The following is a 14,980-nucleotide window of genomic DNA, read 5'->3' as shown; positions in this document are numbered from 1 at the left end:
TGGGCTGCATCACAAGAAGTGTGGCCAGCAGGTTGAGGGAGGGGATTCTCCCTCTCTACTCCACTCTCATGAGACCCCACCTGCCGTGCTGTGTCCAGCTCTGGGGTCCTCAGCAGAGGAAAGGCATGGACCTGTTGAAGGGAGACCAGAGAAGGGCCACAAAAATGATCAGAGGGCTAGAACACCTCTGCTGTGAGGACAGGCTGAGAGAGTTGGGGTTATTCAGCCTGGAGAAGGCTCCAGGGAAACCTTATAGCAGCCTTCCAGTACTTAAAGGGGGTTTATAAGAAAGATGGGAACAGATGTTTTAGTATAGCCTGTTGTGATAGGACAAGGGGTAATGGTTTTAAACTGAAAGAGGGTAGATTCAGACTAGATATAAGGAAGAATTTTTTTATGATGAGGGTGGGGAAACACTGGAACAGGTTACCCAGAGAGGTGGTAGCTGCCCCATCCCTGGAAACATTCAAGGCCAGGTTGGACGGGGCTCTGAGCAACCTGATCTAGTGGAAGGTGTCCCTGATTATTGCAGGGGGGTTGGACTAGATGACCTTTAAAGGTCCCGTTCAACCCAAACCATTCTATGGCTCACTAACATGTCTTAGAACAAAAAGTGTTGCTACAAAGTTTCTAGTGATTCAGCTGCTCTGAAAGGTCTGGATTTCTTCTCTATAATCTCATTCTACAGGGTTGAACTGTCACAAAAGTATTCCTTACAGATCAATGTCTGTATCCTAATGCTGCATACAGAAATGCTAACGTGTCTTCTTCTAGAGCATGAAGCAGTTACCTAAACCATATCATTTGATCTCCTTGTGGGAACTAAATGTTGTGAGAACAGCAGGTGAAAATGCCAGTGAATGTTCTTGGATGAGCAGATAATATTCTGTAAGCCTCTGGCTGGTGGTATTCCACCTGCGGTATTTTTTCCTACATTAAAATTGCAAAGGATTAGAGCAGTGCAGAAAAAAAGAAAACTATCAAAAAAAATCCAAATCAAAAACAAACCCAAAAGGTATTTCAGCTATGTGAATCCCACTGCCTACAATGGCTACACCCTTAGTGAAATAAAACAGAACATAAAGACTTTCTTCAAGGGAAGGCAGAGGATAGCTAAATGATGTGAGAAATTCTATCTGCAGACAAGATTTTAATTAACTTTGATTTTACTTTTCCCCACACACATTATGCTGTATAGAAAGAGGGCATTTCAGTACTCAAGCGAAATGCTACAAATCTGCAAAATGCTCATTTTTTCCAGTGCTGAGGATGAGATCTGCATTACACTGATATGTTTACTTGTTTCAGGACTGAAACTTTTATCAGCCTTCTATCACATAGTGATGAAAAACTATTTTATATTTCACAGCGTTTATAAATAAAAATGATAAGGTCAGATAGTTAATAAACTGAAATGGGAAAAATTGGCCTTTAAACAAGTGAATTAAGTGCATTGCTGCTTAATAACACAAGTTCATTTCTCTGATTGATAGCAGTGCTGCTGCTCTGAAGCCTGAATGTAAAATAACACGCTTAAGATAAAAAATCATCCCTTTCTACTAATTATTAGAAACTAGTATTACATTCATGCTTATGCAAATAACACATGCATATGTTCACTCAGAGATATGAATTTTCTGATTGCAGAGATAGAGATAGATCATTTGAATCGACCAAGTAACAGAGAAATTACAATATAAATGAGCTGTTATTCAGGCAATGCTGTCACCACTTCCTTCAGGCTTTTTTCAGTATGTCTTATTTCAGGACGAATCTAACAACAAGATCGTTTTGTAGAGTAATTACTACCATATGAATTTTGTTGATAAAGAGAAGTCTTGAATAAATAAATCTAGCTATGATTAGCTAATTTATTCTCAGAGGTCAGTGCTAAAATAAAAAAAATAAGCAGAACAAGACATTTAGCACAGCTTTTTTCTTTCTTTCATTCTCACAGTAGCTTTACACTATATTTTTCAAAGATTTGGGGCATAGCTGGCCAAATCCTAGTTGCTTCCCCAAAGTGAACTAATTTATTAATCACTAATCTAAAAAGATTTCCTACTTCATTAGACAATGATTTACTTATTTTAACCTTTTAAGCACTTATTCTTTGTCTGTAAACTGATAAAAGTATTAAAGATTTGGGAATATGATTTCATAAACAACTTAATTTAGGAAGACATGGACTCTGAAAACCAGCACTATTCAGGTGTACTCGTCTTGATCACAGTATCATCAAAACTGGGAGCAATGAATGAGTTAAGTCTTTCAAACAAAGGCAACTGAAGAAGCAAAAACTTCCAGACAGAAACTCCCCCAGTACCCAGAAAGCTCTTAACAGGTCACCTTTGCTTTGTCTTACAACTGCAGTGGCTGCTGCTATTGTCCCTCCTTGTCTGGTCTCATGTGGCAGGGTGACAGAATCTCTTACTCACCTCTACACCTTCATTTTAGATATGATTTAAAATAATCTCCCAAGTGTGGCGACTATTTTCTCCCTGGATTGTTTTGAGGTATCCATCATCAAATCCTGTTCAGACCAAGGTGAGCAAGAGAAAAGGCTGATGACCACGTATCTTAATAGCAGGTTCCGAGATGCATGATAAGTCATAGATTATAGAAAGAAGATGCCTACCCTCTAAATTTTCCTAAACATACACAAAGTTTTAATTAATGTCTGCAAAAATTGCAATAGAGGAGCAAGGGAAAAAAAGACGATGATAAAGTCCTCTCTGTATTAGGACGTATCTCACATGAGCTAGAGAAGGTCTCGACTTCTTCAAAATAGAAAAAAAAAAATTGTTCCTCCTACTTCTCTCAGGGTGCACCATTAAAATAATTTAAATAAATGAATGCTACCAAAAAAAGGAAGTAACAAACAGCCCCATTAGACGGCATCACTGTTTGAAAAATGCTGCCTGTGGGTAAGCTGTATACGGACCTTTGCATGTACTGACAACTTTATTCCTTGAAATTGATACTACAAACCCAATACATTTTTTAACTGGGGAGGCAGACCTGAAAAGTATAGCTTATTTATCTTCTTGAAGCTTATTTGCTATTAGGAAATGACTTTTGCATTGTTGCATTCTCAAATTTTGGTGGTCTTAGCAATAGCAATGGTTTAATCATAAATAAAAGTAGTAGTTTAATAATGTTGCAATGCTTTAACATTTGGGAAAACAGAGGTGTGTAAAATGAGGTCTATTTTAAACGCAAAAAAATACCATCATTGACATTTTAATTGTGAGCAATAAAAATTAAATGACACCTTAGAAAAGACTGTTTTTAAATTTTGGTTTATTTTATTGCTTAAATATAGATTGCACAGTGTGTTCTTACATTTACTGAAACTGGTTCATTACGTACAGTACAGAAGATATGACCATCAGAACAACAAACAAATTAGCCCTACTCTGATTTTGGACAACAGGCTATTTCTATCTTTTGAAATTAACATGGATTTAATTTACTTTAAAGTGACCCACTACCAAAAGCTATAATTTTTCAAAATTACATAATGGGAGAGAGAACCCAAAGCAAAAGCTGGAATACATTTAAATAGCTGGATACCAATTTATAAACATTGTGACAGTACTCAATGTGTTGCAGATAACAGAGGGCCAGTATACACATGGAGCTTTTAAGTTCTGCAACTTGCTCAAGAACATAAAGAGATAAGTGAAACACAGCAGCTTTATACTGTACGACAGCATTCTTAATTCATTTGGTTTCATTCATTAGCTACATATAACAATAGCTACCAAAACAATAAGTTTTACAGTCACTCCTGTCTCCCACCTGGCTACAAAGGCCAGAGTGAACCAATTATCAACTTACAGACTCCCTGAATTTCCAGAAAGGAAGAAATTAAATATCATGTGAATACACAGAGTGTTACAAGCTCTTCATTCCCTGCACAATACCTGCACAACACCTGCATTTCCCAAACAAAGTTCATTTGAACACTGAAAACATGGTAACCTACCATTAGCATAAATGAAAAGTACTTCATAAACAGAACAAAAAGTGAAATGCTGAATCTGGTTATTTTCACATGCAGCATTCATGCAACAGAATTCAATCACAGAAACAATCCTGTATTTACAGCACAGTCTTCATACTGCAAGAGTGCAAACAGAAGTACATTCTTTATTTCTTAGACTCCTCATTTTCTTTTTGTACAAAAGCACACAGTGTTGTTCGTAAAAAATGACAGAGTGGATAAGTGTTTTACATTGTATCCCTAGGTTAGATTTACTATTAAAAAAATTACACTCTTTATATAGGCCAAAATTATGTCTATTATATCTTACCTTAAAAAAACCCCCAAAAAGTGAAAACTAAAAGCTAGAGTCTTATTTATTTGTAGACTGTGGTCTGATCAGGCTGATACGCTGCAGCAGTAAAAATCACAACGGAATGCTGTAGATAAGGGGCTGTTTCGTCATCCACTAACAGCTGTGATTGCACTGTTAAACTGAAAAGAAGGTCTCAATTACCTTTTGAGTTTTGTGAATGCTTTCTGAAAGTCTCAGCATGTTATCTCATAGGTTTAAGTAGCTGATATTTCTCTGATGTTATGCCACGTCAGGCTGTTGAAAGCAGTCCAGTGGAATACTGTACTACATTTCAAAAAACTTAAAATCCTTTTTACAGTGGGTTTGCAAATGCTCAAAACAGCAAATTAGCTGGCCTGATAACCATTCCAATCTTAGAATTATGCAATCATAGATTAATTTAGGTTGGGACTTCTGAAGGTCATCTAAACCAAGCTCCTGCTCAAAGCAGGGCTAACTGAAGTTAGATCACTTTGTTCATGGCCTGATCACTGTTCATCTAAACTGCTGGCTAACTTAAATGTCTTACATTCATTATAGATTATTTGAGATCATTCATTCGTGTTTGTGCTGCTTCAGTCAGATTCAGATAGATTAAGGGACTTCAAACTTACTATTCATGGCATCAACAAAAGCTGCTTTTCCTTTTTGCCTGCAGAATTCAGTGAGTCATAAAAACAGCCTTGACAATTATCATCAAAAGGTCAGTGATTTACTGTATCAGTTTTACTTTCTGTGCGTTTGAATAGTATACTCAGATACATAAACCTATGAAAGTTACCATATTCTTCTTATTTCTAGAAAAGTTTGAGAAATGAAATGAATGAACACAAAGATGCATCTCTAAAAATGCTTTTGCTTGAAAACATAGGTAATAAATTCTTGGTCTTTAAATGGTTTCATCCAGTTTTCTTTCAATTTCTAAAATATCATTAAAAAGCTGTAATAAACTACAGAGAAATACCTCATAGAATATATTTGTAATTTCCATATTTATGATTTAAAATGCCCTCAGTTTATTTTCTGCTATACTAAATATATCTCTCATGTATTTATACTAAAGCAGACAGTAAAATACTACTGCATTTTCAAAAGTACAGTCTGTAAACCATACACCTTAAGACATGAAAAATATTGCACAATTCAGTGCTTCAGGAGGAGATTTATCCTCTCTTATGCAAAGCAGTTAACTTTTAGCAAAAAACACAGGACATATACTGGGCATATACATCTAAAAAGCATGTTATGTGATGCATCAAAAAAAAAATACTTAACAAGTGTCCATTAATTCATTTACTGTACTTGAACACATGTAAGGTATTGTTTTTTTCCATATATTTCAAAATAAATAAGTTGACCAACTATGACAGCATGAACAAAAGGGAGCTAAGGTAGTGCTCCACTGGCTACATTTAACAAGATGAAGCAAGCCAAAGCATTCTATTTAGATATATAATTGAGGTGGATAGGAGAAAAAACAAGCAAACAAAAAAACCAAGAAAGCTTTAACGGTTCTTCAGTTACAATGTCTCAAATTAAAGGAATTTACAGAAATACAAATTCCTAGAGTAACTGAAATATTCACCTATACGGCAAAACAAGGTTTAGATCTGACTTTTATGTGTACTTAAATATGAAAAAGAAGAAACATGATATATGAAAAACCTAACTTCAAATATATTACAGAAGAAAACAACTCAAGACAGTCTCATGAGTTTGGCTAGAGAAATCTGTATTTGGCTCATGTCCGTCATTGTTTTAAAGTTAGTTTAGATGAAATAAACAACAAAATTTGAAAACTCATCTTGTTCTTTCTATTGTACTCTACTCTAAATAATGTCCAGCAGACTTCAGAAGACACTTAATACACACAAAGATCTGGAAACTTCATCTCATAGACTGGAACAGACTGGTAATGAGCATGTCCAGCAGTAATGGTCATCGTTCCTGAGGGGCTAGGTGGAGGACTGTGTGAGAAGAACAATCAATACATATAATGTGTAATTATATGGATTGCTTTCTTTTTTACAATTTTTTATATTAATAGATGAGAAACAAGAGTAAACTACTTCCCCCCCCCACCCCACCCCCCTCCCCAACTATCAGTATATTATTCTATTCCTGAAAAAGTAATGAAATTATCATGCGTTGTTTTTTGTACTCTGGTCTAAATCATCAACTTCACTGATGTTAGAGAACTATGAAAATGCATTTTACTACTAACAAATATTATTTATACTATACAATGGATGTGCACAACTATAATAATGTCATGTACCACTTTGGGTGTTCAATATTTAATTTCTTTCTTAAACAGATACAGCAATGGGAAAACAACAGCATTGTTCAATACTACTGATATACATAGAAATATTATAAGAACATGGCATGTTTTCTGGATATTCTCCACTATCTAAAAGATTCAAAATAATAACAAGAAAATTAGTGACTGTTTTAGGGAAGACTACTCTTTTTCAGTGTACCGGTTTTGGCTGGTATAGTTAATTTTCTTTACAGTACCTTGTATGGGGCTATGTTTTGGTTTTGTGCCCAAATCAGTGTTGGTAACACAGGGATGTTTTAGCTATTGCTGAGCAGTGCTCACACAGCACCAAGGCCTTTCTGCTTCTCATGCTGCCCTGCCATTGTGTGTAGGCTGGGGGGTGGGCAAGAAGCTGACCCCAACTGACCAAAGGGATATTCCACACCATATGACGTCATGCTCAGCAGTAACAGGTTTCAGGGAAGAATGAGGAAGAGGAGGATGTTTGGAGTTATGGCATTTGTCTTCCCACGTAACCGTTGTGCATGATGGAGCCCTGCTTTCCTAGAAGTGGCTAAACACCTGCCTGATGATGGGAAGCAGTGAATGAATTTCCTATTTTGCTTTGCTCGCGTGCACAGCTTTTGTTTTATCTATTGAACTGTTCCTATCTCAACCCAGGGGTTTTCTCACTTTTACCCTTCCAATTCTCTTCCCCATCCCACAGAGGGGGAGTAAGCCAGCAGCTGTGTGGGGCTGAAATGCCTACCAGGGTTAAACCACAACATTCAGTTAAGTTAATTGTTTTCTGCCTATTACATGTGTTTAAGAACACTATGACATGACCATCTGCAAGTAGTCACAATTGCTTTATAACTCATTTTTCATTCATCATATTCTTGCATAAAGCCTTACCGAATGGTGAGTTCCAGTATCTGTGCAAGTCTATCATGAAGCAAGTTTGCCTAAGAAAAAAAAAAATTAAAATTGAATTATTAACTACTATATATTGAACCAATCTAAAATGAATGTGCCAGGCCATACTTGGTGAGTGTGTTCCATGTCACCACATGGCAAATCTAGGCAGCAGTTCCTGTTTCAATTTCTTTTCTCATTGCTGCAAGGATTCTGAGCCCTGAAGAGGCTTTGAGATTGAGTGAGCCTGTCTTGGAGTACAACGAATATACAGCAAGTTTTGCTACTGCAGATAGGAGTTTAACAAACCTGAAATACACTTAGTTATTCGAAATCTATAATGGGGTAACTACTGCTCCAGTTATCCCAGGATGAAATAGGAATGGACAGTGAATCTTGACTTCAAAGACAGCAAGGAAAACGTTAAGATGAAGAGTGTATGAGATTTCCACTCCTTTTCAAATGGTCTAGGAACAATCAAAAGCACACTTTAAATAACTGGTATGTCCCGATGTTGATATTAGGGGAGACAATAACTGAAGACAAAGAACTGAATTTCTGTGGAAGTAACAGCAGCAGTGACATAAGATAAATCACCTTTAGCCAGCTCATCCTCATTAATACTTATACTAGTATCTTCGATGCTGTATAATATTTTTCAGAAACTCACTTTGGTTTCACATTGTGCTGCGATTTCTTCAAATGGCGCTTTTTGGAACTTTTCAATCACAAGGCGCCTTTTTTCTTTTTCCTGTTCTTCAAGTCCATTGTTATCTTAAAAAAATTAAAAAAAAAAAAAAAGAAAAATGTAATCTTTTCCTATCAAGAATAAGTGATATAAACCTTCAAATTGCACTGCAAAAGGAAACAAGCACTGTATTTGAAGTGATGCAACCATACAAAAGAGAGCTTTCATCTGTCATGGCTTCTAAATCAAAATGCAGATACAATTTCAGGGAGCTGGTTTGAGGACCCCAGTTTTGCCCCTTTCTTGCTATGTCCTTTAAGTATGAGTACATCCAGGCTTGTTTTTGCTTTGTTATCTGGCTCAAGACTGCACTTCTCACTCACTAAACACAACTTCAGCCTCAAGAGAAAAGAAGGGATATCCTCCCTCCAAGTATCATGCAGACAGGTGGGCAGAATTTTCTGTCAGAATTTGGGAAAAGTGAGTTCAACCTCCCTAGACTGAGTGAACCTACAACCAACTGGGACTTTCCAGCATCTAGTGAATTTAAGTGTCTAAGTGATTAGGCAAGTTTGGAAAACTGCCAGATTGAATTACTGTCTTAAATGTCAGTGTCTATTGTTTAAACCATGTCTAATCTATATTTTGGATGAGATTTTGGGGGACTGGACAGCATTAATTAGCAATTACTTATAGTGATATGAAATAAGGAAACTGGATAATTTTGAGTTCTGGTAGCTGGGTCATTTGTCAGAAAAAGATTATTTTAAAAAATTGAGTGTTTATGAAGTCCACAATGTGTACCTTACAATCTATTTTCTGAATGCACTAAAGACCTGAAAATCTTATTACATAAGAAATATTTAAGTTGCTTTATAAATAATCACTCAATGGAATTTGAAAAATCTCACATAATTTATAGCTTGGCCTATAAGGGCAAATTTGATATATGACAGGCACTTCCAGATGCTTTTCATTCAGACACATTAGCTTCAGAAAATGAATTCACTGAAATTATCAAGGTATCATTTCAGAAATTTAGAAATAACTAACAAGTTTTAAATAAATTTATTACCTGAAGAGAAACAAATGTAATATTTTAATTATGTTATTCTGGCCACACCTTCTTCTCTAGTAATTCCACAGTAATCTAGAACTATGCTGCATAAACACAATTGTAATAAATCTTACCGATTGCTTTCTTCAAAGCTTCAAAGGTGATTTCTTCAGTGTTATCAACCTAAACACAAAGAAACAAAACCCCTTAAATCTCACATATAACATATAAGCTTCTAAAAAATAAGGAATTTTAAATACAGAAGGGCAAAATGGCCACAGAGCTTTTCTGCCTCACAAGTTTCTAATAGCTTTATCTGGAGTTTCTATGACAGCCGACAAATCATTAATTCATGTTTTTAAGCCACTGCAATTAGTGAGGTAATTGTTATCAAAGGAGATCAAGGAAAACTTTCCAAATTCTAGTCAAGATGGTCTATGGCAACAATACTTTAGAAAAGGACTTGAATTTTGGAGAACCCTCCTTTGGGTCAGCAATACGCTGTGGTGTTTCTATACTGTCAAGCCTCAGTACTGGTTCTTAGACAGCTATCGTGAATCACAGCAACTGGTCCTGAGACTAGCTGAGTTACCAGCAATCTGCTACGAAAATAAGAGATGGTAGTGAAGGGTACAGTGGAAAATGGTTATTGCTTTAGGCTAACTTCATACCAGTATGGGCTCCAAATAATTTGGTGCTTATGTCATAAACATTGGAGCTAAAGTGCTCTTCATAACAAGCTATGTCTGATGCACTGAGAAAAATTGTTCATTTAGCAATGTGAATACCCATTTGCTGCTGCAGATGTACTGCATTAGGAATCGCTTGGGGCTGCAAAATTACCAAAGATGCATGAACATTTCTCTGAAGAGCTCCAGCTCATGGATCTTTGTGTTCCAGTTCTTTATAGATCTAGAGTTTCTGTATCAGTAAGCATATTTACAGTGAAACCACTGTGATAGTATTAGGGGAGAATGCTTAGATGGCAGAACAGTGTTCACCTGAATATAACATGGTTTCTTGGCTTGGACTGCCTTACTTTAAACCTTCAAAACAAACTACATGTAAACAGCCAGCACTTTTATCTTTAACACTAATTGTTTAGAATGGTCTAATATGATTTAAGATAAAAGATCTGTAAGGTAGCAAAAAGTTTATTTCACCCAATTAAGAAGAGACTGAATTCTTTCAAATTTTTAATTCATTGACTTGACCTACTGTAAATGGAAAAGCCAAAAGTAGCTGTTTCCTTTTCACATCACTGTTATTTCAGAAGATGGGGCTGTAAATGATGCTTTTCTAACAGATTTTACTACATTAGCATTGTATTCTCTACCTCTGAATATATAAAAGGTTAATAAATAACAGTAAAACACCCTTTATGTCAAATATTTGTGGTTATAGCTAGAGATTAACAGCATGCAGGTTTTTAAATAATCACCTTTTATATGATTCATATTTGGTAAATTTTACTTGTTTATGGAAGCCTTACAGATTTCTAATTAATATCCACAGTAGTTGCTGATATTAGCCAGCATTATACTTGGCTATTAATATCACAGAAGCACTAGCAGCTTTTACAAGTGCTTTCATCTTAAAAATGAAGATAACTACGGAATAAACCATCTTCCTGAACAGGATTCACTAACACACGTGCCACAACAAGAAACTTTGATTGAGCTGACAAAAAACCTGCATTTCTTTGGTATACAATAATAGGTATTTTATGGATAAAGAGTCTTCTACCTCAGTGTAGAAGTGATACTATACATCGTTAACTCTAAAACTTACATTAAGTAGTTTATCCTCTCAATCACAGTCTTATGCTCCTTTTTTTTGCAGTTTAATTCTGCTGACAGTTATATATTATGCTATACTTACTAATTTACATAGCAAGAGAACCAGATTTAATATCCTTGTGGACTTCTTTCTTTTTTAACTCCTCCTGAGTTACATCCACTGTATCACCTTATGTTGCACGTGGCCAAAACCACGCACATTGAGGGAACAAGAATTAGCAAAAATTACAGAACACCATTACCAAGGGAACAGGCCACCCAGGGAAGTGGTAGAGTCACTATCCCTGGAGGTTCTTAAAAAACGTGTAGACATGGCACTTGGGGACATGGTCTAGCCTGGGGACTTGGCAGTGTTAGGTTAATGGTTGGACTCCATGATTTTAAGGGTCTTTTCCAACCTAAATAATTATATGATTAACCAATTGCAAGAGCATAATACTGGAGCCTCACTATGACTGAGATGTTCGTTCTGGTCTATCTATCAGTTTTTCAGTTGCTCATGATATAGGTATCAAGATGCAGTCAGCAAACTGGAAAATATTGGTCTTCCCTTTGCATTGTAAACAAACACTGTCAAGCAACTAAAGAAGGAAAGCTTTGTTCATTTGTTTCTGATTAATAAAAGTCTTGTTTTTAAGTGAGACAAACAGTAATTCATTCTCTAAGACATGGTACCACATTAACTGAGAACGCATACAAAGATTTTGATTTATCTACAACTGCTATAGCCTCTCCAAAAAATGTCTATATATCAATGCTTAACATAACATCAGCATAATCATTTGATATCTCAAATGGAAACTTCTCTCAATTAATTCTACTTTCAAAAGAGATGTTCAATCACATATAATCACATATAATACATGATTTTAAAAAGGATAATAATGGCAAACACCCCCATTCCTATTAGGAGCATTTACTTTCTTTAGAAAGCTAAAGATTGTGATAATCTGGCTTATTTTTCAAACCCCTTCTTTCTCCTAAACTTTTATCTAGTTTATCTGTATCCTTGCCAAGGCACAATAGCAAGAAGTGAACACAAAATATCATCTGAGTTATCATCAGCAGAAAGCAGTAAGGAATAATAATCATGCAAAACATAAAACACTTCTGTCAATAAGTTCTAAAATGAAGCTTGCTCCTTTGTAACAGGTTAACACTGCATTTTTAACTAACATCCAGCTCGCCTCTGTCCACACATTCTGTTTCATGTCCCTAGCTGGTTTGTGCTCGAAGATGCTAAAGGTAGGATTTATTTGCAGGTACAAGCACCTCAATTTCAACAGCTAATCTCAATTGCAACCAGCAGAAATCTGGTTAATAAAAAATCAGCAGAACCTTGGAAAAGATTCAGTAGAAACACAAATTTATTTTAAGAAATACTTCAAATGAAGTGTCAAAAGATGTGAGATAATTTTAATTATAACGCAGTCTTCCTAAGGGATAATTAGCATCAGCTCCTGTACCCTACATATGAACTTTGTGTTGCTATCTTATCCTTCTCGTGACTTTAAAGCACTGTGTGCTAAACTCTTCTGGAAGGGAAAAGTGTATGTAGCCTGCCTAGTCTTTACCTGCCCCTCTCAAAGACAGCAGGTCTCCCACTAGTCTTATATCTGTCAGCCCCATGTGGATGAACAAGACTCATACTTCAAATGATGCAGGGATACAGATGCAGGAATTTATTTCAAAGATTTATTTCAAAAATTCAATTTATTTATTTCAAAATTCAAAGAACATATTTTAGAATATTTACTCATAAAATATTAGTTGTTTGGCATATATATGTATTGCTACCCCATATTCTGCAGTACTATCTGTAAAAACTATAGTGACAAAATACATTTTTAGAGCAAGATCAGTATCAGTGTCTTTGACAACACATTTCTACAAACACAGAAGTTAAAAAAACATCAAAACCCCAAAGCATTTTGAATAGAACAATTAGATATTAGAACAATAGAACAATTAGATATTAGATTTTCTGGGAAAGCTTCATTCACATCCCCCCCAAAGATGCTGCTTTAAAATATCCTGTGATTTTCATACCTTATCATCTGTGTTGTTGCCAGGCAGAATATCCACCTGAATAGATACCGTGTCCACAATGCTCTTCCTCCTGGAGAGTCTGTCCTCATCTAGAATTAAAACAACTTATCTTACTTTCTGTATAACAGTTGAAACATGATCAAATCTCTACACATCAGATGTAGATTTGTTTCTATATGCTTATTTAACCCAAGATCATCTATTTTAACATTTGGATTGTTGAGAAAAATGAACAGTTACTGTTCTAAATTATTAAATATGAAGGAAAATAACTTTTTTTGTCCCTTCCCCCTCTCATCCCAGACCTTGCCAAATTTCCCTTGAAAGACCAGAATTTAAAAAAATGAGATGAGATCTTATTCAAATGCCTAATAAATAACATAGCACATAATGATATATTGCTGCAGACTAATTTACATAAGCTTGAACTTTTTTTTTTTTTTTTTTGTTGTGAAACTGAAATATTAAGATCTTGATTTGAAGGTACTCTGAAGCAGAAAAGGACTTCTTGGAAGATGACTCATTGACTGGAGAAATGAAGATTTCTGAATGGAAATGAACAACCATGCTTCCTTATTCTTGTTGCTCCAAGTACCATATTCAACGAGTCTAAAAATCTACTTGGTGAAAAAAATTCTCTCCATTTCTAAGTTCCTACAAACATTTTAGCAAGTCCAGCTGGCTTAAAAAGTTGTCAGAATAAGACCAACTGCGCTGATACTAAAAGAAGCACAACAATTTCATTAACGCATTAGGAGATTATGATCAAATGATCCACCTGTTGATGGATTTTCCTTTTGTAACTGCATTCCTGAGATAATACACCAATAATCTTTTCTCATATTTGACAATATATTAACATAAGATTTCAAAAAAAACCCCAGTAAAAATACATTTACAGATGTGTCATGAGCATCCTCTGAGAAATGGAGACTTGAGTGGCCTGACTTTCATGTATCTCATTTACAAAACCATGAATTGCGATGCCATATTTTAGATTTTAGCCAAGATCAAGTCATTTGGATCTGGCCATTATTATTTGATGACTTGCACTGCATGTAGTCAGAAGCACCTACAGGCACTTGATACTAAGATAAGGAGAATGACTGTAAAGCTCTCCCACCACAACTTAATTTATTCTGGTTCTTCTGCAACCTTTGTTTAAACCACTTCTAGCAAAGTGCTTTGGCAGTGTAAATATTGAGCATGAACAAATAGAATTCATTCCAGCACAGCTGAACATACTCAGGTTTTAAAAATCAAGAAAGAACTTTCAGAAGTCATACAAATGAAATGCCATTTTAAGATGAAGAGGCAGTGAAAGAATAAGATTAGTGAAAACCACCAGAATTCTAGCTATCTTTGTCAGGGAGTCTGAGCATTTAAAGTGGCATTTTAAAGGATTTACTTGATTTTTAATCTCTGATGGCTCACTGTTACACAACCCAATACATACAGAGTCTGAGGAAAGCACCTTAGCCTTCAAGGGTAAATACAAGACAAAACTATATCTTTGCTGCCATCTTGCTGCTCTCTCTATAATTGACATGCAAACACCAGAAGATACATTTCTGGGACTACTCTGGATAGAGTTTATTTTTGTAATGGATGCCTCACTATACTTGCCTAATAAAAACGTCCATTCATTTCTAATTTTAAAATAATAAGTGGTAAAAAAAAATGTGAAAATTGCAATTTTTTCCTGTTATATGGTATACAGCTCGTCTCCACACACACGAAGGAGCCCAGAGGCACGAGGGCAGTGGTGGAGCCCCAACACCCACTGCCTCAGCCCCTGCCAGGGCTGTCCCAGGAGCCTTGGCCCCATGGCCTAGGGGTGGCACCCACCCCATGGGGCAATGGAAG

At 35.8% G+C, this 14,980-nt stretch overlaps 1 protein-coding gene across 7 annotated transcripts in view; it reads right to left on the bottom strand.

Moving 5' to 3' along the window:
• Positions 1-3,286: 3,286 nt before the first annotated feature.
• EFR3A (EFR3 homolog A) overlaps positions 3,287-14,980 on the bottom strand; it is a 95,063-nt gene continuing 83,369 nt past the window's right edge. For 6 of the 7 annotated variants that reach the window (XM_074888079.1, XM_074888097.1, XM_074888070.1 and 3 more), the window contains 5 exons: positions 13,115-13,203; positions 9,401-9,449; positions 8,192-8,295; positions 7,522-7,571; positions 3,287-6,310 (listed from right to left, as the gene is read on the bottom strand). In XM_074888079.1, coding sequence (XP_074744180.1) covers positions 6,205-6,310; positions 7,522-7,571; positions 8,192-8,295; positions 9,401-9,449; positions 13,115-13,203 — 398 coding nt within the window. In that variant the 3' untranslated portion in view covers positions 3,287-6,204. The remainder of the gene's footprint in view (positions 6,311-7,521; positions 7,572-8,191; positions 8,296-9,400; positions 9,450-13,114; positions 13,204-14,980) is intronic. The other variant, XM_074888061.1, reaches the window with a different exon arrangement.

The sequence above is a fragment of the Strix uralensis genome, chromosome 1 (genome assembly GCF_047716275.1).
Source record: "Strix uralensis isolate ZFMK-TIS-50842 chromosome 1, bStrUra1, whole genome shotgun sequence".
Taxonomy (NCBI): domain Eukaryota; kingdom Metazoa; phylum Chordata; class Aves; order Strigiformes; family Strigidae; genus Strix; species Strix uralensis.
This window is presented reverse-complemented; position numbering and strand designations above follow the sequence as displayed.